Source organism: Ranitomeya imitator, chromosome 2, assembly GCF_032444005.1.
Source record: "Ranitomeya imitator isolate aRanImi1 chromosome 2, aRanImi1.pri, whole genome shotgun sequence".
In the NCBI taxonomy this organism is placed as follows: Eukaryota; Metazoa; Chordata; class Amphibia; order Anura; family Dendrobatidae; genus Ranitomeya; species Ranitomeya imitator.
In genome coordinates this window covers 302,671,910-302,696,329 of record NC_091283.1, presented here as the reverse complement: position 1 = coordinate 302,696,329, position 24,420 = coordinate 302,671,910, and the positions used below count along the sequence as shown (strand labels likewise).

General features: G+C 47.3%; 1 protein-coding gene across 2 annotated transcripts in view; it reads left to right on the top strand.

Moving 5' to 3' along the window:
- LOC138666951 (oocyte zinc finger protein XlCOF22-like) overlaps window positions 1-24,420 on the top strand; it is a 95,035-nt gene that overhangs the window by 18,490 nt on the left and 52,125 nt on the right. For both annotated transcript variants that reach the window (XM_069755154.1, XM_069755155.1), the window contains exon 6: window positions 9,491-9,581. In XM_069755154.1, coding sequence (XP_069611255.1) covers window positions 9,491-9,581 — 91 coding nt within the window. The remainder of the gene's footprint in view (window positions 1-9,490; window positions 9,582-24,420) is intronic.

Here is a 24,420-nt window from a genome sequence, read left to right as displayed (position 1 = left end):
CCCTACAAGGATGAAATCCAGCATAAGATCCACCTGGATCTCCACAGGCCCTCTCCTACACTGTGCCCGGTACGCATGAGAGAGGCGACGATACTGATACATCTCAGAGTCTGGCAGTAAAAACTCCTCCTGCAATGCCTCAAAGTTCCTAATTCTGCCCTGATGTAAAATTTGGCCCATCCGAGAGATGCCTGCCTCCTTCCAAATATGAAATCCCGCCATCTGTCTAAACTCTTGTAGGCAACAGTTATTCCAAATGGGTGAGAATCTGGTAAGTGCCCCCACTCCCCTAATTCATTTAACTTTGTCCCAAACCTTGTGAATAAGCCTAATAGTACAAAATTTAGAACCTTTCTCACGGAAATGCCCCCCCTCCAGGCCCTCACTCAATACCTTCATCCCAATCAATGATCTCAGGCTACAGGGTGCCCGCGCCCCACCCGACTCGTCACCCCATCCCTTAAAATGCTGACACTGTGATGACAAAAAATACAACCACGGATTAGGTAGTGCCACCCCTCCCTCCGTCTTTGGCCTTTGTAGAGTTTCCTGTTTAAATCTGGGGCTCTTTCCACCCCAAATCAGCTCGCCAAACAAGGATCTAATCCTCCTAAATCTATTCTGCGATATTCATATAGGGGAGTTGTGCAGCACATAAAGAAGCTGCGGCATCACAATCATCTTTATAAGGTTTATCCTGCCGATTACCAATAAATGTAACTTTTTCCACGCCTGAACTTTAGTACGTATTTTACGCAAAAGTGGTGCCAAATTCAGCTCCTCAAAACTAGTCAAAGGGAGAGCAATCTGGATCCCCAGGTATTTAAATTTATCAACTAGCCTCAACCTTGTGAAAGAGTCCCCCACTCCACCAACTCCATAATCCCCATCTATCAACATCATATTGGATTTGTCCCAGTTGATCCTTAGGCCCGAATAACTCCCGAATCTATATATATAATTGTCTAAGGGTTTTTCCGTCTGTCTGTCTGTCTTTCTGTCTGTCTGTCTTTCTGTCTGTCTGTCCTGGAAATCCCGGCTCTCTGATTGGTCGAGGCCGCCAGGCCTCGACCAATCAAATACCGGCACAGCATCGACGTAGAAATCCCGCGTCTCTGATTGGTCGAGGCCGCCAGGCCTCGACCAATCAGCAACGGGCACAGCGACGATGATGTCATAATGGTTGCCATGGCGACGATGATGTCATAAAGGTTGCCTCGACCAATCAGCGACGGGCACAGTCTGCCGCGAATTCTGGAATCATCATTGTCCATATACTACGGGGACATGCATATTCTAGAATACCCGATGCGTTAGAATCGGGCCACAATCTAGTTCCTCAATAATGGCCTCCGCCCTAACCAGGGTCCCTTCAGAATCTTCCAAGAAAAGCAGAATATCATCAGCGTATAACGCTACTTTTTCTTCTGAGTCCCCGTACATAAAACCTCTCACCTCCGGGGACCCTCTGATCTTTGCAGCAAGGGGTTCCACCGCCAAGGCAAAGAGCAGCGGGGACAGAGGGCAGCCCTGTCTAGTTCCCCTAGACAAAGAAAAGGTCTCGGAGAGAGCGTCATTCACTCTAATTTTGGCCACTGGAGAAGAGTACAACAGCCGCACCCATGAAATAAATTTGGGTCCAAACCCCATTCGTTCCAGCACTGACCACAGATAGCTCCACTCCACGCAATCGAAAGCCTTATGGGCGTCCAAGGACACCACAACCCGTTTGCCGACATTATCAGAAGGGATTTGCAGATTTAAAAACAACCTTCTCAGATTGAGTGCCGTTGACTTATTGGGCATGAAGCCTGACTGATCCGGGTGAACCAGTCTGTCAATCACAATGGACAACCTATTTGCCAAAGCTTTTGCCAAGATCTTTATGTCGGCCGTCAGAAGTGAGATTGGTCTATAGGATTCTGGTAGCTGTGGGTCCTTGTCTGCTTTAGGGATAACTACCACAATAGCCTCTCTCATTGACAAAGGTAGCTCCCCTCTTTCCAATGAGCTATTATACACCCCCGCCAGTTTGGCCAGCAAAGTTTCCTTCAGCACCTTATAAACCTCAGCTGGAATACCATCCGCCCCCGGAGCCTTACTCCCAGCAACACCCGCCAACGCAGCCCCCAATTCTTCCTCCCCAATCGGCTTCTCCAACACCTCACATTCCTCTCTACTCAACCTAGGCAGGTCAATCCCCTCCAAGTAACCCGTCATATCCTCGGACCCCCTCCCCACACTAGAAGTATATAATTTATCATAGAATTTTCTAAACACTTCTAGGATTTGTTCCCCCCGAGTAACCAATGTTCCATCCTCTGTCTTAATGGAGTAGACATGCGAGGAAGCCCTCTGTGCGGACGCCACTACCGAAAGTAAATGCCCCACCTTTTCCCCCTCTGAATAGAAAGATGCTCTTTGAAAAGCCCGCAATCTCTCCGCCTTTCTCAAATATAGTTGGTTGACCTCCTTCTGAGCCATCCTCATACGGCTCTGAGACTCCCTAGTGCAATGGGCCCCCAATGCCGCCTCAGCTGCCTTCAGTTCCTCCAGGACAGCTTGATCCTGTACTCTAGTCCTTGTCTTGTGTCTTGAAATGTCCCGAAACAGAATGCCCCTTAAATATGCCTTCATAGTGTCCCATACTACATGGCATTCTGCACTACCTTCATTAATCTTAAAAAACTCCTCTATCTCAGCCCCCACCCTTTCCATGTCCAAGAGTTGTAGCCAGGAGGGGTGAACCCTCCAGCCCATCCTCCGCGACCCAACCTGTTCTGATAACTTTAAAGAGACCTGAACTGGGCTATGATCTGATAGAATCCTGGGACTATATTCCACCCCGCTTAACAATTCGTTCATCCCGTCATTACCCAAGGCGACATCAATTCGAGACATAGAACCATACGTGGTCGAGTAACAGGAGTAAGAATATGTATTAACATTGCGAGCCCACCATAAGTCAATCCAACCTATTTCTCCAAGATAGTTTCCAAAAGGAGTGCCATTACCGTCCCTGCGTAGCGGAGCCTGATTACTCTTGTCCCAATGGTCGTCGGCTATATTATTCACATCTCCCACCACCAGAAGGGGAACCCCAACCCATCTTCTCATAGACTCCAAAATCTCCTGAATTTTCTTACTAGAATATGGCAGGGGTATATATAGTGATACGATGCAAATCAAACGATTAAAGATTTTACACACTAAAAAAACATATTGACCGTCTTTATCAGTTTTTACCACAACTTCCTCAAATGGAGTACTTGTATGGATCAAAACCGACACCCCCTTGCATAATTAGAGAACGTCGAGTGATATGCCTTGCGCACCCATCTCTTCTGTAACATATCAACTTTTTCCTCCACTAAATGGGTTTCTTGCAGGCATATCACCGAGGGCCTCTGTTTCAGTAGGTACTGAAATATTGCCGCACGCTTGGTAGCATCCGCTAGCCCCCTAACATTCCAACTTACAATATTAACATTCCCTCCCATTTCCTTAAAGCAAGATAAAAAATGGGAACAGTCTCCCCCAGGTCTCCACCAATGCCCTCCTCCCCCCACCCACCACCCCCACAACCATTCCAACCTCCCCCATCTGAAACTCAAAGTAACTCAGATAAACCAAACTTTCTTTCTCTATATGAGAACTGAGAGCACTTGATAAACCCTAGAACTATGTCCTTTGCCGTCCATCTCTCCCCCTCCCACCGCGACCATAATAAACTATTCATTACGCCGCCGAACACAATACTGTAACCTTTGGGTGCATTTTGTCTAAATACACGAATCACATTCAAAAAACCCACAAAAAGAGGCAGAACCAGTAGAATTATAGATCTTCAGTATCAGTTTCATCGGTTCCGATCAGTGCCAATTTTCTTGGCGTTAGTGTCCAGCCATTGCATCGCCTCCTCCGGACTTTGGAAAAATTGAACACGATCCAGCGCCACCACCCTGAGCTTAGCTGGGTAGAGCATTGAGTATTTTAGGTCCAGTTCTCGGAGCCGTCACTTGACTTCACCAAACTTCATTCTGAGTTTCTGCACCGATGCCGAATAATCCGGATAAATGGAGATCCGATTTCCATTTATACTCAGGCCATCACTGATCCTAGCCTTCCTCAGTAGGGATTCCCGATCCCGGTAGTCCAAAATTTTTGCCAGTATAGCTCTAGGGGCGGAACCAGGCGGCAGTGGACGAGTGGGGACTCTATGAGCCCTAGGTGGAAGACACCTTTAGATCCCTAAAGGGTAGTAAAAAGCGGAGGAAGACCAGGCACAGGTCCCCATCTCCTGCGTCTAATATTACGGATAGTGAAGATGTGGAATCAGATACATCTAACTCCTCTTCTTCTTTATCATCCTCTTCCTCTGGGGGTCACAACTGTTTTCCTTTGGAAGGCACAGACGGCCTCATAAAAGCGGTTAGAAGCACTATGGGGCTAGCGGACTCTCACCCAAAGAGATCAGTTCAGAACATCATGTTCGGGGGTCTTGACCAAAAAAGAGGAGAGCATTTCCCTTTAACGAGATAATATCTGCATTAATAAAAAAAGAGTGGAAAAAAACCCTGAAAAGAAAATACCCTTTTGAGGATGAATCTTGCTCCTTCTGGGAAAAAGCCCCTAAACTAGATGTAGCCATAGCTAAGGCATCAAAGAAATTTGCCCTCCCATTTGAGGACATGGGGGTCTTGAAAGAAACCATGGACAAAAAGGCGGACGCCTTTCTCAAAATTTCCTGGGAAACAGCTGGGGGAGGTCTAAAACCGGCGGTTGCCGCCACATATATGTCCCGTTCATTAATGGTATGGTTAGACCAATTGGAAAGCCAGCTAAAAGGGAAATCATCCCGTTACTCCATATTAAACACCGTGCCGGTGATGCGGGGGGCGGCCGCTTTTTTGGCTGATGCCTCCGCCGATTCAATCAGGCTGGCTGCTAGGTCGTCAGTTTTCTCTAACGCGGTTAGACGCGCCCTCTGGCTTAAGTGTTGGCCAGGGGACCTACAGACAAAATCCAAATTGTGTACCATCCCTTGTGAGGGCGAATTCTTATTTGGCCCCACCTTAGCCGACATCTTAGAAAAGGCAGGGGATGAAAAGAAATCTTTCCCCTCCCTGGGTTTCCCTTCCTACAGAAGGCCCTTTCGGAGCAAGAGGTTTTTCCAAAGGAAGCCGGGGAAAAACCAAGACAAGTGGGAGGATAAGAGAAACAAGAACAAAAGGTTTTTGTTCAATAAGAGCCCCAGTGACAACAAAAAACCTTCCCAATGAATGTTTGCCCCAGGTGGGGGGAAGACTGTCCCTCTTTCTCTCGGCTTGGGAGAAAATTACCTGCAGTACATGGATTTTGAGCATAATAAAATCGGGACTAAAACTAACATTTCTCAAACTCCCTCGTCCCTCCTTTATGGTGACATCACCAAGATCTTCAGGGGAGGAGCAGCTATCATTAGAAAAGGAGGTCATTGGACTGGTGAACAAAGGGGTTCTCCTAGAAGTTCCCCTTCAAGAAAAAAGGCAAGGATATTATTCCCCTCTGTTCCTAAGGAAAAAGCCGAATGGGTCATACAGGACTATCATAAACCTGAAAAATCAAAACAAATACCTAGAGGTCCAAGCGTTCAAGATGGAAACAATAAAGACGTCTATAAAAATGCTGTTTCCTCTGTGTTTCATGGCAGTCCTGGACCTGAAGGACGCCTACTATCACGTCCCTATCCACAGAGATCACCAAAGATTTCTCAGAATAGCAGTGCACATCAGGGGGGTGTTATGCCACCTGAGGGAACAGGACACCCTGATAGTGCCATATCTCGACGACTTCCTGGTAATCGGCACCCCTCCCCAACACTGCGGCAAACAGCTAGAAACAATAATACTCACTAGAAAACCTGGGCTGGTTGGTAAACTTAAAAAAATCCAAGTTATTACCATCCCAAATCCAAGAATATCTAGGTCTTACTCTAGCCTCCTTAAAACAAGAATGCCGCCTTCCAGTGGAAAAAATACAAAAAATATCGGGGCTAGTGTCCAGAATGCAAGATCTCTCCTCCATAACCCTCCACCAAGCCAAGTCCCTCTTGGGATCCATGACATCATGCATCCCTGCAGTTCAATGGGCTCAAATCCATGCAAGGGATCTTCAATGGCAAATCTTGTCAGAAGAAGTCTCTCTAAAAGGGAATTTAGAAGGTCGGTTCAGTTTATCTCCTCACACAACTCGGTCACTAAACTGGTGGACATCGCAAAACAATCTTTCTCGAGGGGTCCCGTGGGTAACTCCAATTTCAAAAATAGTAACCACGGACGCAAAGCCCAACGGGTGGGGGGTTCATCTGAGCGACCTATTAGCCCAAGGTACTTGGCCACCGACTCTGGCAGAAGCATCTTCCAACATGAAAGAACTGCTCGAAGTCAAGTTTGCACTACTGGAACTCTTAGGCTCCCTTCACTACCACCATGTCAGGATTATGTCAGACAACAGGGTAGTGATAGCGTACCTGAATCATCAAGGGGGTACTCGCTCTTAAAAACTGATGGAAGTAGCCAAATCAATATTCCACATAGCCGAAAGCAACCTTCTATCCCTGTCAGGCCTTCATATAAAAGGGGTGGACAATAACAGAGCGGACTATCTGAGTCGTTCCCGCCTAAAGCAAGGGGAATGGGAGCTAAATCAATAAGTGTTCATACAGATTACAGAAAAATGGGGTATTCGAGCATAGACCTCTTCGCAAACAACCTGAACAAAAAAGTAAACACTTTCTGCTCCATAACCCTATTGGGGAACCCAGTATCATTAGATACGTTCCTGATTCCTTGGCTCCATCAACTAGCATATGCATTTTCCCCAATCGCTCATATTCCGGCGGTGCTGAGGAAGATTCGGGAGGACGGGGCTCATGTGATCTTAATAGCCCCGTTCTGGCCGAGGAGGCCTTGGTTCTCTTGGATGATGAGAATGTCAATCTCCGACCCGTGGGTACTTCCAGATCTTCCAAACCACCTCTCCCAAGGTCCAGTTCATCATCCGCAAGTTGCAAGCTTACACTTGACAGCCTGGCATTTGAGAGGGAGCTACTAGAAAGTAGAGGATTTTCTCCGGGACTGGTTTCTACTCTACTACAAAGTAGGAAACCAATTACAACCAAATAGTATGGGAAAATATGGAAAAAATTCCTCTCATCCCCATACGCTAAAATAGATGAGGGAGTCCCTCTTAAATCCATACTAGAATTCCTACAAAATGGATTGGAAATCGGTCAGGCCACAAATACCCTGAAAGTCCATGTGGCAGCATTGGGAGCTCTATTTAACTATGATTTGGCAGGGAATCGGTGGGTTTCCAGGTTCATCAGGGCAGCAGGTAGATCGAGACCTCTTCCTGTAAGGGTTACCCCTCAATGGGATTTAAATTTGGTCCTTAAGGCCCTGACTAAACCTCCCTTTGAACCCTTAGCGGATATCCCATTGAAAATCTTAACGCTCAATACATCCCTGCTAGTCGCCATCACCTCTGCATGTAGAGGTAGCGACATACAGGCTCTATCTGCTAACCTTCCTTACACCCAGTTTTTGGAGGATAGGGTTGTTCTCAAAACAGACCCAACATACCTCCCGAAAGTAGCATCCCGATTCCATAGAACTCAAGAGATATCTCTCCCCTCCTTTTGTCCCAACCCTAAAAACAAGGAGGAAGAATCCTTACATACACTAGATGTCAGAAGATGCCTCATGCATTACATAGAAGCCACCAGAGAGAGTAGGGAGGATGCCTCTCTTTTTGTTTAATTTCAGGGTCCCCAGAAGGGGAAAAAAAGCCTCCAAAGCCACTTTGGCGAGATGGATCACGGACGCCATCAGCCTATTATACTCAGCAAGTGGGATACCCGTCCCGGGAGATGTCATGGCTCACTCAACGAGAGCAGTAGCAACCTCTTTGGCGGAGAAGGCCAGAGCTTCAATTCACCAGAAATGTAGAGCTGCTACCTGGTCCTCACCATCTACAATCTATTGGCACTATAGATTGGACCTAATCTCCTCTTCAGACCTTACGTTTGGTAAAAGGGTTCTGGAAGCGGTGGTCCCTCCCTGAATGTACAATCTCTGCAAATCTCTCCATGGTGCCATCATGGGCGTCAGAGAAAAATATAGTTCTTACCGATAACGGTATTTCTCTGAGCCCATGATGGCACCCGTACATTCCCTCCCTTCACTTATGGGTGTGCACATTAATATAGTGCCATATGCTAATTATCTGAATAGCCACGCGGTATCTCAATTAAGTTAAGTAATGTTAAAAGTAAGACTCAGTTTCTTAGTCTCCCGTCATTCTCTAGTAAACAACTGATACGGGAGAGAGGTACCGCCTTTTTATCTGTGGGTTTCCTGTCCTTGGTGTCCCCTATCTCCGTGGTGCCGTCATGGGCTCAGAGAAATACCGTTATCGGTAAGAACTATATTTTTTGCAAAATAAACATTTCTAAATCCTTTAACCGTTCCTCGTAGAACATACTTTGCAGTCTGCTCACCATCCCGGTAGCTCTTCTCTGAACTTGCTCACTCTTTTCAATGTTTTTTTTTATTTTTTAAATGTGGTGCCCAGAACTGGACACAGTATTCCAGAAAAGATCTGACCACGGAGGAGTAGACGAGAATAATTACTTGACATGATCTAGACCAGGGGTCTCAAACACGCGGCCCCTCTGGCTGCTTCATGCTGCCCACCGGCACATAGACCCTGTAACGATCGCGCTCGCTCCAGCAGCCGCCGACATCCGCGCTGTAGTGCAGTGTATTGCCGCGCAGAAACTGGCTCTCTGCACAGCAATACTAGTGTCAGACGCCGGCCTATCAGGGGCCAGTAACTGACATCTGTGCATGGCAGTGACGTCATTCGCCGCTGCACCGGGATGCAGATGTCCGCTGCCGGGCTCTGCGCGGCAATACACTGCACTACAGCGCGGATGTCGGCGGCTCCTGGACTGGGCTGCGATCATCAAGGGGTCTATGTGCCTGCGGGCCACAGGAGCAGAAAGGACGCCGAGGGAACGGAGGACAGGTGAGAAGAATCTTTTTTTTCTTCTCTGTTATGTCTATGTGAAAATGGGTGGGACCTGGGTGGGGGACATGTCTGCAATATGGGGGGGACCTGGATGGGGCACATGTCTGCATTATATGGGGGAACCTGGATTGGGCACATGTCTGCAATATGGGGACATGGATGGGGGACATAACGAAAAAAAAGGTATCACTAAAAATGTCATTTTGTCATGCAAATAATGCGGCTTCCGAAACTAAATGTTTTTCTATGTGCGGCCCATATACCCAGCCGAGTTTGAGACCCCTGATCTAGACTCTATGCTTTTCTTAATACATCCCAGAAGGTGTGTAATGAGAACGTGTGTAATGGCAAGATTAGAGCTGATCATAGATGTGACTGCTCCATCTTTCTGTGACTTGTACAATATTTGTTTAAGGGTGAAGATCTGACCCATATTAATACTACAGAGACATATGTGAGGGGTGATGAGCGGTGTAAAGAGGAGACTCCTACATATGACTACCCAGGTGAGTAGTAACCACTAAATGCAGAGAAGTCACAGATTCTTCTTAGTCATCGGCTGTGGCTGTTTTATCGGATCATGTAGTCCGGCTGTGTCAAAATCGTGCGATCACAAGTATTCCTCTAGACCACAACATTCTCCTCCACCAAACTATGTTCAAATGGGTTTGGACATTGAAAGCCCTTTTCTATAGAACTTACAACCTGGAAGATCCACCTACTTCAAATAGAAGACGCTGACCGTTACCTGCCCAGATCTGTAAACTACAAAGCCAAAATGACAGTGTATGTAGAATGTGCTGACAAGTTAGAAAATCTCTTGAAGAAAAATATTATGAAGGGCCTTTAAGAGAAAGCAGAGGGTAATGATGCTGTTGGCTTTCTAGAACACTGATATCTTATTGGATGAATCTACCTTCTCTCCTTTCTGTGCTGCTGAATGTGCTCATATGGTCCCTACAAGACCAGGCCCAGTCTTTCTGGCCAAACTTCACTTTTATGATCAACGACATTAAATGTGCAGTGAGGCCAAGTGAGAATTTCTGTACAATAACAGAGTTTCCTTTATCCTGACTTTTCAATTTCTTTTAAAACCAACGAACTTCAAACAGGATTGTGATAAACTACATAAAAAACATTACACCTATGCCATGATATATCTCTAAGCTGTATGTGGCTGATAGCTTTAATATTATTATTATTATTATGCATTTTTATAGCGCCATTTATTCCATGGTGCTTTACATGTGAATACGGGGCAAATATAGACAAATACATCAAACATGAGCAAAAAAAAGGTACACAGGTACATAAGGAGGGCGAACCCTGCCCGCGAGGGCTCACAGTCTGCAGGGGATGGGTGAGGATACACTAGGAGAGGGTAGAGCTGGTTGTGTGGCGGTTCCATAGGTTAAGGATCACTGCAGTCTGTAGGCTTGTCGGAAGAGGTGAGTCTTCAGGTTCTTTTTGAAGGTTTCTGTGGTAGGCGAGAGTCTGATGTGTGTGAGATCATGAGAGGATCGGAGGTTGCGTGTAGGTAAGTACCAGGAGACCATGTCACAGATATATGGAGGAGACAGGTTGTGGATGGCTTTGTATATCGTTGTAAGGGTTTTGTACTGGAGTCTCTGGACGATAGGAAGCCAGTGAAGGGCTTGGCATAGGGGAGTGGCTGGGGAATAGCAGGTAGACGGGTAGATTAGTCGGGCAGCAGAGTGTAGGATGGATTGGAGTGGTGCCAGAGTGTTAAAGGGGGAGGCCAGAGACTAGGAGGTTGCAGTAGTCAAGGCGGGAGATGATGAGGGCATGCGCTAGTGTTTTTGTGGTGTTGCGGTCAAGGAATGCGCGGATCCGGGAAATATTTTTGCGTTTAAGACGACATGAGGAGGCAAGGGCTTGGATGTGTGGCTTGAACGAGAGGGCAGAGTCGAGGATCACCCCGAGGCACCGGGCGTGTGGGACTGTGGAAAGTGATCAGCCATTAACATTGATGGATCGGTCTGGTGGAGGGGTAGCGTGAGATGAGGGAAGGATGATGAATTCTCTTTTGTCCATGTTCAGTTTTAGAAAGCGAGCAGAAAAGAAGGCCGAGATAGAAGACAGACAGCGTGGGATTTTGGTAAGTAAGGAGGTGAGGTCAGGTCCGGATAGGTAGATCTGCATGTTGTCAGCGTAGAGATGGTACTGCATACCATGGGATTCTATGAGCTGTCCCAGGCCGAAGGTGTAGATGGAGAAGAAAAGGGGTCCTAGAACAGAGCCTTGAGGAACACCGACAGACAAGGGGCGAAGTGAGGAGGTGGTGTAGGGGAGGGAGACACTGAATGTTCGGTCTGTCAGATATGACAAAATCCAGGATAGGGCCAAGTCTGTGATGCCAAGAGATGAGAGGATCTGTAGCAGAAGGGAGTGGTCCACAGTGTCAAAGGCAGAAGGCAGGTCCAGGAGAAGGAGGACAGAGTAGTGTTGCTTGCTCTTGGCGGTTAGTAGGTCATTGGTGACTTTAGTTAGGGCAGTTTCAGTTGAGTGATGGGGTCGGAAGCCAGATTGGAACCGGTCAAAGAGGGAGCAGGAGGAGAGGTGGGAGGACAGTTCAAGATGGACATGTTGTTCCAGTAATTTGGAGGCATAAGGAAGAAGAGATATCGGGCGATAGCTAGACACAGAGGATGGGCTGAGGGAGGGATTTTTGAGGATGGGTGTGATCTTGACATGCTTGAAGGATGAGGGGAAGACACCTGTTGTGAGTGAGAGGTTGAAGAGGTGCGTTAGGATTGCGATAAAGACCGTGGCAAAATTAGGGATGAGGTGGGACGGTAGCGGGTCAAGCGCGCAAGTGGTGAGGTGTGATCTTGACATGAAGGTGGAGAGCTGATATTCTGTCATGGTGGAAAGCTGCTTTTGGAGGAACAGGGTTGAGCAGCTAAGAGGGGTATTGGGTGCTGTGGACCAAAGATTTCTCTGATCGTATCGATCTTCTGTTTTATAGAAAGAGGCAAAGTCTTCGGCAGAAATGAGAAGGGAGGGAAAGGGTGCGGGGGGGAAGGAGTAGAGAATTGAAAGTGTTGAAAAGCTGTTTAGGGTTGTGAGACAGGGAGGATATGAGAGATGAGAAGTTTGTTTTGCGGCAGTGAGCGTGGACTTGAAGCTGGCAAGGGACTGCTTGTATGCACTGATGTGGTCAGCATAGCGGGATCACTTCCATCTCCTCTCAGCGATCCTGGACGCCCGTCTCAGTTCAGCCAGGGCTGCCTGTTGAGTGTACAAGTTTTGCTATGCATGAGCGGGGCACCCGAATCGAGTGCTGCTGTTATTGTAGTGTTATAAAAAGTGGAGCAGCATCTGTGTCATGAAGGAAAGCTATGTCTGTGAGAGGGAGAAGGGACTCAGAAAGTGATTGTAAGTAGAGATGTTTGAGATTTCGGCAAGGGTGAGTGAGTTTGTGGAGTGGGGGTTACACACTAGGAGAGGAGAGGGAAGAGAATGTCAGTAGGTTGTGGTCAGACAGGGGGAGGGGGGAGTTAATGAGATTAGTAAGGGAGCAGAGGTGAGTGAAGATGAGGTCCAGCGTGTGGCCATCTTTGTGAGTGGCCTCAGAGGACCATTGAGTGAGACCAAAAGAGGCAGGTAGCGATAAAAGTTTAGAGGCAGCTGGGGTGGAAGTGTCAATGGGGATATTGAAGTCACCCATGATGATAGTGGGGATGTCAGCAGAGAAGAAATTAAGTAGCCAGGTGGTGAAGTGGTCGAGAAAGGTGGAGATGGCTAGTTCTGGGGGCGGTAAATGACAGCCAGCTGGAGGTTGGAGGGGAATAGATGCGGTCAGAGTGTACATTGAACGAGGGAAGAGTAGAGGAGGGTGGTAGCGAGATTGGAGTAAAGGAGCAGGTATCGGACAGGAACAAGCCAACCCCTCCACCGCGGTTGTTGTTTGGGCGAGTGGTGTGAGAGAGGTGGAATCCGCCATAGGAAAGCGCAGCTGGAGAGGCTGAGTCAGAGGGGGTGAGCCAGGTTTCAGTGATGCAGAGGAAGGAGAGTTTGTTGGTGATGAAGAGGTCATGGATAAATGTCAGTTTGTTGCAGACAGAGCGTGCACCAGGTAAGGGGACCGGGGGAGTGGGGGCTGGATGAATGGGTATGAAGTTATCATGGTTGGGAAAACTGTTATGGACCTGGTGGTTAGGAGCACCAGGAAAGACCTGATGAGTAAACAAACACAAGACAAGCTCTGGGATGTGGGAACTCTGCTGACTGCAATCCCTACTCCTATCACACACACTAGAAATAGCCGTGGAGCGTACCTAACAGGCCTAGACGCCTCGACACAGCCTAAGAGCTAGCTACCCCTAGAGATAGAAAGAAAAGCCTACCTTGCCTCAGAGAAATTCCCCAAAGGAAAAGGCAGCCCCCCACAAATATTGACTGTGAGATAAGATGAAATACACAAACACAGGAATGAAAGAGGCTTCAGCAAAGGGAGGCCAGACTACCTAAACAGACAGAGGATAGAAAAGGTAAGTTTGCGGTCAGCACAAAAAACTACAAAAGACCACGCAGAGTGTGCAAAAAGACCCCTGCACCGACTCACGGTGCGGAGGTGCCACTCTGCATCCCAGAGCTTCCAGCTAGCCAGACAGAATCATGTTAGCAAGCTGGACAAGAAAACAAGAACAACAAAATAAACTAGCAGGGACTTAGCTTCTGCTGGCATAGACAGGTCACCAGAAAGATCCAAGAGCGAACTGAACCAGTACTGGAACAATGACAGGTGGCATGGAGTAACGATCTGGGTGGAGTTAAATAGAGCAGCCAGCCAAAGAATAAACCAGGGTACCTGTGGAAGGAACCTCAGAACCAGCAGCTCCACTCACAGCCACCAGAGGGAGTCCATGGACAGAACTCGCCGAAGTACCATTCATGACCACGGGAGGGAGTTCCAAAACAGAATTCACAACAGTACCCCCCCCTTGAGGAGGGGTCACCGAACCGAAATGAAAGGCACGAACCAGATCAGCAGCATGAACATCAGAGGCAACAACCCAGGAATTATCTTCCTGACCATAACCCTTCCACTTGACCAGGTACTGGAGTTTCCGTCTCGAAATACAAGAATCTAAAATCTTCTCCACCACATACTCCAACTCCCCCTCGACCAACACCGGGGCAGGAGGGTCAATGGAGGGAACCATAGGCGCCACGTATCTCCGCAACAACGACTTATGGAACACATTATGGATGGCAAAAGAAGCTGGAAGGGCCAAACGAAATGACACAGGATTAAGAACTTCAGAAATCTTATAAGGACCAATGAAACGAGGCTTAAACTTAGGAGAGGAAACCTTCATAGGAACATAACGAGACGACAACCAAACCAAATCCCCAACACGAAGTCGGGGACCAACACAGCGACGGCGGTTAGCGAAACGTTGAGCCTTCTCCTGGGACAATGTCAAATTGTCCACTACGCGAGTCCAAATTTGCTGCAACCTGTCCACCACAGAATTCACATCAGGACAGTCCGAAGGCTCAACTTGCCCTGAAGAAAAACGAGGATGGAAACCAGAATTACAGAAAAAAGGCGTAACCAAAGTAGCCGAGCTGGCCCGATTATTAAGGGCGAACTCAGCCAAAGGCAAGAAAGACACCCAATCATCCTGATCAGCAGAAACAAAGCATCTCAGATATGTTTCCAAAGTCTGATTGGTTCGTTCGGTTTGGCCATTTGTCTGAGGATGGAAAGCCGAAGAAAAAGACAAATCAATGCCCATCTTAGCACAAAACGACCGCCAAAACCTCGAAACAAACTGGGAACCTCTGTCCGAGACGATGTTCTCCGGAATGCCATGCAAACGAACCACATGTTGGAAAAATAATGGCACCAAATCAGAGGAGGAAGGCAATTTAGACAAGGGTACCAAATGGACCATCTTAGAGAAGCGATCACAAACCACCCAGATGACCAACATCCTTTGAGAGATAGGGAGGTCTGAAATAAAATCCATGGAAATATGCGTCCATGGCCTTTTCAGGACCGGCAAGGGCAAAAGCAACCCACTGGCACGAGAACAGCAGGGCTTAGCCCGAGCACAAGTCCCACAGGACTGCACAAAAGAACGCACATCCCGTGACAAGGAAGGCCACCAAAAGGATCTAGCCACCAAATCTCTGGTACCAAAGATTCCGGGATGACCAGCCAACACCGAACAATGAACCTCAGAGATAACTCTACTAGTCCATCTATCAGGGACAAACAGCTTCTCCGCTGGAGAACGGTCAGGTCTATCAGCCTGAAACTTCTGCAGCACCCGCCGCAAATCAGGGGAGATGGCAGACAAAATTACCCCCTCCTTGAGAATACCAGCCGGCTCAGGAACATCCGGAGAGTCAGGCACAAAACTCCTTGAAAGGGCATCAGCCTTCACATTCTTAGAGCCCGGAAGGTAAGAAAAAACAAAATCGAAACGGGAGAAAAACAGCGACCATCGAGCCTGTCTAGGATTCAACCATTTGGCAGACTCGAGATAAGTCAAATTCTTGTGATCCGTCAAGACCACCACGCGATGCTTGGCTCCTTCAAGCCAATGTCGCCACTCCTCGAATGCCCACTTCATAGCCAACAACTCTCAGTTGCCAACATCATAATTACGCTCGGCAGGCGAAAATTTTCTAGAAAAGAAAGCACATGGTTTCATCACCGAGCCATCAGAACTTCTCTGAGACAAAACAGCCCCTGCTCCAATCTCAGAAGCATCAACCTCGACCTGAAACGGGAGCGAAACATCTGGTTGGCACAACACAGGGGCAGAAGAAAAACGACGCTTCAACTCCTGAAAAGCCTCAACGGCCGCAGAAGACCAATTGACCACATCAGCACCTTTCTTGGTCAAATCGGTCAACGGTTTAACAACACTAGAAAAATTAGCGATGAAGCGACAGTAAAAATTAGCAAAGCCCAGGAACTTCTGCAGACTCTTCACAGATGTAGGCTGAGTCCAATCATAAATGGCCTGAACTTTAACAGGGTCCATCTCGATAGTAGAAGGGGAAAAAAAGAAACCCAAAAATGAAACCTTCTGAACTCCAAAGAGACATTTAGACCCCTTCACAAACAAGGAATTAGCACGAAGAACCTGGAACACCATTCTGACCTGCTTCACATGAGACTCCCAATCATCCAAAAAGACCAAAATATCATCCAAATATACAATCATGAATCTATCCAGATACTCTCGGAAGATGTCATGCATAAAGGACTGAAACACAGATGGAGCATTAGAAAGCCCAAATGGCATCTCCAGGTACTCAAAATGGCCCTCGGGCGTATTAAATGCTGTTTTCCATTCATCGCCCTGTTTAATACGCACAAGATTATACGCCCCTCGAAGATCTATCTTGGTGAACCAACTAGCCCCCTTAATCCGAGCAAACAAATCAGACAGTAGCGGCAAAGGGTGTTATGATAGGTAATTCAGTACCACAATGGACATAGAGGTCAGAGCACATACAGTGACCTGACAATAACCAAAAACATAGAACGAGCTCTGAGACGTGGGAACTCTGCTGACCGCAATCCCTAATCCTCTCCAACCACACTAGAGGCAGCTGTGGATTGCGCCTAATGCTTCCTATGCAACTCGGCACAGCCTGAGAAACTAGCTAGCCTGAAGATAGAAAATAAGCCTACCTTGCCTCAGAGAAATACCCCAAAGGAAAAGGCAGCCCCCACATATAATGACTGTGAGTTAAGATGAAAAGACAAACGCAGAGATGAAATAGATTTAGCATAGTGAGGCCCGACTTTCTGAACAGAGCAAGGATAGGAAAGGTAACTTTGCGGTCAACACAAAACCCTACAAAAACCACGCAAAGGGGGCAAAAAGACCCTCCGTACCGAACTAACGGCACGGAGGTACACCCTCTGTGTCCCAGAGCTTCCAGCAAGCAGGAAAAAACAAATAGACAAGCTGGACAGAAAAAAACAGCAAACAAAATAGCAAAGCGGAACTTAGCTATGCAGAGCAGCAGGCCACAGGAACGATCCAGGAGGAAACAGGTCCAATACTAGAACATTGACTGGAGGCCAGGATCAAAGCACTAGGTGGAGTTAAATAGAGCAGCACCTAACGACTTCACCACATCACCTGGGGAAGGAAACTCAGAAGCCGCAGTACCACTTTCCTCCACCAACGGAAGCTCACAGAGAGAATCAGCCGAAGTACCACTTGTGACCATAGGAGGGAGCTCTGCCACAGAATTCACAACAGTACCCCCCCCTTGAGGAGGGGTCACCGAACCCTCACCAGAGCCCCCAGGACGACCAGGATGACCCATATGAAAGGCACGAACAAGATCGGGAGCATGGACATCAGAGGCAAAGACCCAGGAAATATCTTCCTGAGCATAACCCTTCCACTTAACCAGATACTGGAGTTTCCGTCTTGAAACACGAGAATCCAAAATCTTCTCCACAATATACACCAACTCCCCCTCCACCAAAACCGGGGCAGGAGGATCAACAGATGGAACCATAGGTGCCACGTATCTCCGCAACAATGACCTATGGAATACGTTATGTATAAAACGAGGTTTAAATTTAGGAGAGGAAACCTTCATAGGAATATGACGAGAAGATAACCAAACCAAATCCCCAACACGAAGTCGGGGACCCACACGGCGTCTGCGATTAGCGAAACGTTGAGCCTTCTCCTGGGACAAGGTCAAATTGTCCACTACATGAGTCCAAATCTGCTGCAACCTGTCCACCACAGTATCCACACCAGGACAGTCCGAAGACTCAACCTGCCCTGAAGAGAAACGAGGATGGAACCCAGAGTTGCAGAAAAACGGTGAAACCAAGGTAGCCGAGCTGGCCCGATTATTAAGGGCGAACTCAGCCAAAGGCAAGAAGGACACCCAGTCATCCTGATCAGCAGAAACAAAGCATCTCCGATATGTTTCCAAGGTCTGATTGGTTCGTTCGGTCTGGCCATTAGTCTGAGGATGGAAAGCCGAGGAAAAAGACAAGTCAATGCCCATCCTACCACAAAAGGCTCGACAAAACCTCGAAACAAACTGGGAACCTCTGTCAGAAACGATATTCTTTGGAATGCCATGTAAACGAACCACATGCTGGAAGAACAATGGCACCAAATCAGAGGAGGAAGGTAATTTAGACAAGGGTACCAAATGGACCATCTTAGAGAAGCGATCACAGACCACCCAAATGACTGACATCTTTTGAGAGACGGGAAGATCTGAAATAAAATCCATAGAGATATGTGTCCAAGGCCTCTTCGGGACCGGCAAGGGCAAAAGCAACCCACTGGCACGAGAACAGCAGGGCTTAGCCCGAGCACAAATCCCACAGGACTGCACAAAAGTACGCACATCCCGCGACAGAGATGGCCACCAAAAGGATCTAGCCACTAACTCTCTGGTACCAAAGATTCCAGGATGACCAGCCAGCACCGAACAATGAACCTCAGAGATAACTTTATTCGTCCACCTATCAGGGACAAACAGTTTCTCCGCTGGGCAACGATCAGGTTTATTAGCCTGAAATTTTTGCAGCACCCGCCGCAAATCAGGGGAGATGGCAGACACAATTACTCCCTCTTTGAGGATACCCGCCGGCTCAGATAAACCCGGAGAGTCGGGCACAAAACTCCTAGACAGAGCATCCGCCTGAACATTTTTAGAGCCCGGAAGGTACGAAATCACAAAGTCAAAACGGGCAAAAAACAGCGACCAACGAGCCTGTCTAGGATTCAACCTCTTGGCAGACTCGAGATAAGTCAAGTTCTTATGATCAGTCAAGACCACCACGCGATGCTTAGCTCCTTCAAGCCAATGACGCCACTCCTCGAATGCCCACTTCATGGCCAGCAACTCTCGATTGCCCACATCATAATTTCGCTCAGCAGGCGAAAACTTCCTGGAAAAGAAGGCGCATGGTTTCATCACCGAGCAATCAGAACTTCTCTGCGACAAAACAGCCCCTGCTCCAATCTCAGAAGCATCAACCTCGACCTGGAACGGAAGCGAAACATCTGGTTGACACAACACAGGGGCAGAAGAAAAATGACGCTTCAACTCTTGAAAAGCTTCCACAGCAGCAGAAGACCAATTGACCACATCAGCACCCTTCTTGGTCAAATCGGTCAATGGTTTAGCAATACTAGAAAAATTGCAGATGAAGCGACGATAAAAATTAGCAAAGCCCAGGAACTTTTGCAGACTTTTCAGAGATGTCGGCTGAGTCCAATCATGGATGGCTTGGACCTTAACAGGGTCCATCTCGATAGTAGAAGGGGAAAAGATGAACCCCAAAAATGAAACCTTCTGAACACCAAAGAGACACTTTGATCCCTTCACAAACAAAGAATTAGCACGCAGGACCTGAAACACCGTTCTGACCTGCTTCACATGAGACTCCCAATCATCCGAGAAAATCAAAATGTCATCCAAGTACACAATCAGGAATTTATCCAGGTACTCTCGGAAGATGTCATGCATAAAGGACTGAAACACTGATGGAGCATTGGCAAGTCCGAATGGCATTACTAGGTACTCAAAATGGCCCTCGGGCGTATTAAATGCAGTTTTCCATTCATCGCCTCGCTTAATACGCACAAGATTATAGGCACCACGAAGATCTATCTTGGTGAACCAACTAGCCCCCTTAATCCGAGCAAACAAATCAGATAACAACGGCAAGGGGTACTGAAATTTAACCGTGATCTTATTAAGAAGGCGGTAATCTATACAAGGTCTCAGTGAACCATCCTTCTTGGCTACAAAAAAGAACCCTGCTCCTAATGGCGACGATGACGGGCGAATATGCCCCTTCTCCAAGGACTCCTTCACATAACTCCGCACAGCGGCGTGCTCAGGCACAGATAAATTAAACAGTCGACCTTTTGGGAATTTACTACCAGGAATCAAATCGATAGCACAATCACAATCCCTATGCGGAGGTAGGGTATCGGACTTGGGCTCATCAAATACATCCCGGTAATCAGACAAGAACTCTGGAACCTCAGAAGGGGTGGATGACGAAATAGTCAGAAATGGGACATCACCATGTACCCCCTGACAACCCCAGCTGGACACAGACATGGATTTCCAATCTAATACTGGATTATGGACTTGTAGCCAACCCCAACACGACCACATCATGCAGATTATGCAACACCAGAAAGCGAATAACCTCCTGATGTGCAGGAGCCATGCACATGGTCAGCTGGGTCCAGTACTGAGGCTTATTCTTGGCCAAAGGCGTAGCATCAATTCCTCTCAATGGAATAGGACACTGCAAGGGCTCCAAGAAAAACCCACAACGCCTAGCATACTCCAAGTCCATCAAATTCAGGGCAGCGCCTGAATCCACAAATGCCATGACAGAATACGATGACAAAGAGCAGATCAAGGTAACGGACAGAAGAAATTTTGACTGTACCGTACCAATGGTGGCAGACCTAGCGAACCGCTTAGTGCGCTTAGGACAATCAGAGATAACATGAGTGGAATCACCACAGTAGAAACACAGCCCATTCCGACGTCTGTGTTCTTGCCGTTCAACTCTGGTCAAAGTCCTATCGCACTGCATAGGCTCAGGTTTAAGCTCAGGTAATACGGCCAAATGGTGCACAGATTTACGCTCACGCAAGCGTCGACCGATCTGAATGGCCAAAGACATAGACTCATTCAGACCAGCAGGCATAGGAAATCCCACCATGACATCCTTAAGGGCTTCAGAGAGACCTTTTCTGAAAATAGCTGCGAGCGCACCTTCATTCCATTGAGTGAGTACGGACCACTTTCTAAATTTCTGACAATATACCTCTATCTCATCCTGACCCTGACACAGAGCCAGCAAATTTTTCTCTGCCTGATCCACTGAATTAGGTTCATCGTACAGCAATCCGAGCGCCAGGAAAAACGCATCGATATTACTTAATGCAGGATCTCCTGACGCAAGAGAAAATGCCCAGTCCTGAGGGTCGCCACGTAAAAAAGAAATAATGATCCTAACTTGTTGAACAGGGTCACCAGAGGAGCGAGGTTTCAAAGCCAGAAATAGTTTACAATTATTTTTGAAACTCAGAAATTTAGTTCTATCTCCAAAAAACAAATCAGGAATTGGAATTCTCGGTTCTAACATAGAATTCTGAACCACAAAGTCTTGAATACTTTGTACTCTTGCCGTGAGCTGATCCACACATGAAGACAGACCTTTAATGTCCATCGCTACACCTGTGTCCTGAACCACCCAAATGTCTAGGGGAAAAAAAGGGCAAAACACAGTGCATAGAAAAAAAAATGGTCTCAGAACTTCTTTTTTTCCTCTATTGAGAATCATTAGTACTGTTGGCCTCCAGTACTGTTATGATAGGTAATTCAGTACCACAATGGACATAGAGGTCAGAGCACATACAGTGACCTGACAATAACCAAAAATTTAGAACGAGCTCTGAGACGTGGGAACTCTGCTGACCGCAATCCCTAATCCTCTCCAACCACACTAGAGGCAGCTGTGGATTGCGCCTAACGCTTCCTATGCAACTCTGCACAGCCTGAGAAACTAGCTAGCCTGAAGATAGAAAATAAGCCTACTTTGCCTCAGAGAAATACCCCAAAGGTAAAGGCAGCCCCCACATATAATGACTGTGAGTTAAGATGAAAAGACAAACGCAGAGATGAAATAGATTTAGCAAAGTGAGGCCCGACTTTCTGAACAGAGCGAGGATAGGAAAGGTAACTTTGCGGTCAACACAAAACCCTACATAAACCACGCAAAGGGGGCAAAAAGACCCTCCGTACCGAACTAACGGCACGGAGGTACACCCTCTGCGTCCCAGAGCTTCCAGCAAGCAGGAAAAAACAAATAGACAAGCTGGACAGAAAAAAACAGCAAACAAAATAGCAAAGCGGAACTTAGCTATGCAGAGCAGCAGGCCACAGGAACGATCCAGGAGGACACAGGTCCAATACTAGAACATTGACTGGAGGCCAGGATCAAAGCACTAGGTGGAGTTAAATAGAGCAGCACCTAACGACTTCACCACATCACCTGGGGAAGGAAACTCAGAAGCCGCAGTACCACTTTCCTCCACCAACGGAAGCTCACAGAGAGAATCAGCCGAAGTACCACTTGTGACCACAGGAGGGAGCTCTGCCACAGAATTCACAACAAAAGGGTACTGAAATTTGACCGTGATCTTATTAAGAAGGCGGTAATCAATACAAGGTCTCAAAGAACCATCCTTCTTGGCCACAAAAAAGAAGCCTGCTCCCATCGGTGACGACGACGGGCGAATATGTCCCTTCTCCAAGGACTACTTTATATAACTCCGCATAGCGGCGTGTTCTGGCACAGATAAATTGAACAGTCGGCCCTTAGGAAACTTACTACCAGTTATCAAATTAATAGCACAATGACAATCCCTATGAGGAGGTAGGGCACCGGACTTGGGCTCATCAAACACATCCCGGTAATCCAACAAAAACTCAGGAACTTCAGAAGGATTGGAAGACGAAATTGACAGCAGTGGAACATCACCCCCTTGACAACCCCAGCTGGACACAGACATAGATTTCCAATCCAATACTGGATTATGGACCTGTAGCCATGGCAACCCCAAAACGACCACATCATGCAGATTATGCAACACCAAAAAGCGAATATCCTCCTGATGTGCAGGAGCCATGCACATGGTCAATTGAGTCCAGTACTGAGGCTTATTCTTGGCCAAAGGCGTAGCATCAATTCCTCTCAATGAAATAGGACACTGCAAGGGCTCCAAGAAAAAACCACAGCGCCTGGCAAAGTTCAAGTCCATCAAATTCAGGGCAGCGCCCGAATCCACAAACGCCATAACAGAATAGGACGACAAAGAGCAAATCAGAGTAATGGACAAAAGAAATTTAGGCTGTACCGTACCAATGGTGGCAGACCTAGCGAACCGCTTAGTGCGCTTAGGACAATCAGAGATAGCATGAGTGGAGTCACCACAGTAAAAACACAGCCCATTCTGACGTCTGTGTTCCTGCCGTTCAGCTCTGGTCAAAGTCCTATCGCATTGCATGGGCTCAGACCTATGCTCAGAGAATACCGCCAAATGGTGCACAGCTTTGCGCTCATGCAAGCGCCGATCGATCTGAATGGCCAAGGACATAGACTCATTCAGACCAGCAGGCGTGGGAAATCCCACCATTGCATCCTTAAGGGCTTCAGAAAGACCTTTTCTGAAAATTGCCGCCAGGGCACACTCATTCCACTGAGTAAGAACAAACCACTTTCTAAACTTCTGACAATATACCTCCGCTTCATCCTGACCCTGACACAAAGCCAGCAAGTTTTTCTCTGCCTGATCCACTAAATTAGGTTCATCATAAAGCAATCCAAGCGCCAGAAAAATCGCATCTACATCACGCAATGCAGGATCTCCTGGCGCAAGGGAAAATGCCCAGTCTTGAGGATCACCACGTAACAAAGAAATAATGATTTTTACTTGTTGAACTGGGTCACCAGAGGAGCGGGGTTTCAAAGCAAGAAACAGTTTACAATTATTTTTGAAATTCAGGAATCTAGATCTATCCCCAGAAAACAAATCAGGAATTGGAATTCTAGGCTCTAACATTGGATTCCGAACTACAAAATCCTGAATGCTTTGTACCCTTGTAGTGAGATGATCCACACAAGAGGACAGACCTTGAATGTCCATATCTACACCTGTGTCCTGAACCACCCAGAGGTAAAGGGGAAAAGAAAGACAAAACACAGTGCAAAGAAAAAAAATGGTCTCAGAACTTCTCTTATCCCTCTATTGAGATGCCTTAACACTTTGGGCCACCTGTACTGTTAACGACCTGGTGGTTAGGAGCACCAGGAAAGACCTGATGAGTAAACAAACACAAGACAAGCTCTGGGATGTGGGAACTCTGCTGACCGCAATCCCTACTCCTATCACACACACTAGAAATAGCCGTGGAGCGTACCTAACAGGCCTAGACGCCTCGACACAGCCTAAGAGCTAGCTACCCCTAGAGATAGAAAGAAAAGCCTACCTTGCCTCAGAGAAATTCCCCAAAGGAAATGGCAGCCCCCCACAAATATTAACCGTGAGATAAGATGAAATACACAAACACAGGAATGAAAGAGGTTTCAGCAAAGGGAGGCCAGACTACCTAAACAGACAGAGGATAGAAAAGGTAACTACAAAAACTACAAAAGACCACGCAGAGTGTGCAAAAAGACCCCCGCACCGACTCACGGTGCGGAGGTGCCACTCTGCATCCCAGAGCTTCCAGCTAGCCAGACAGAATCATATTAGCAAGCTGGAC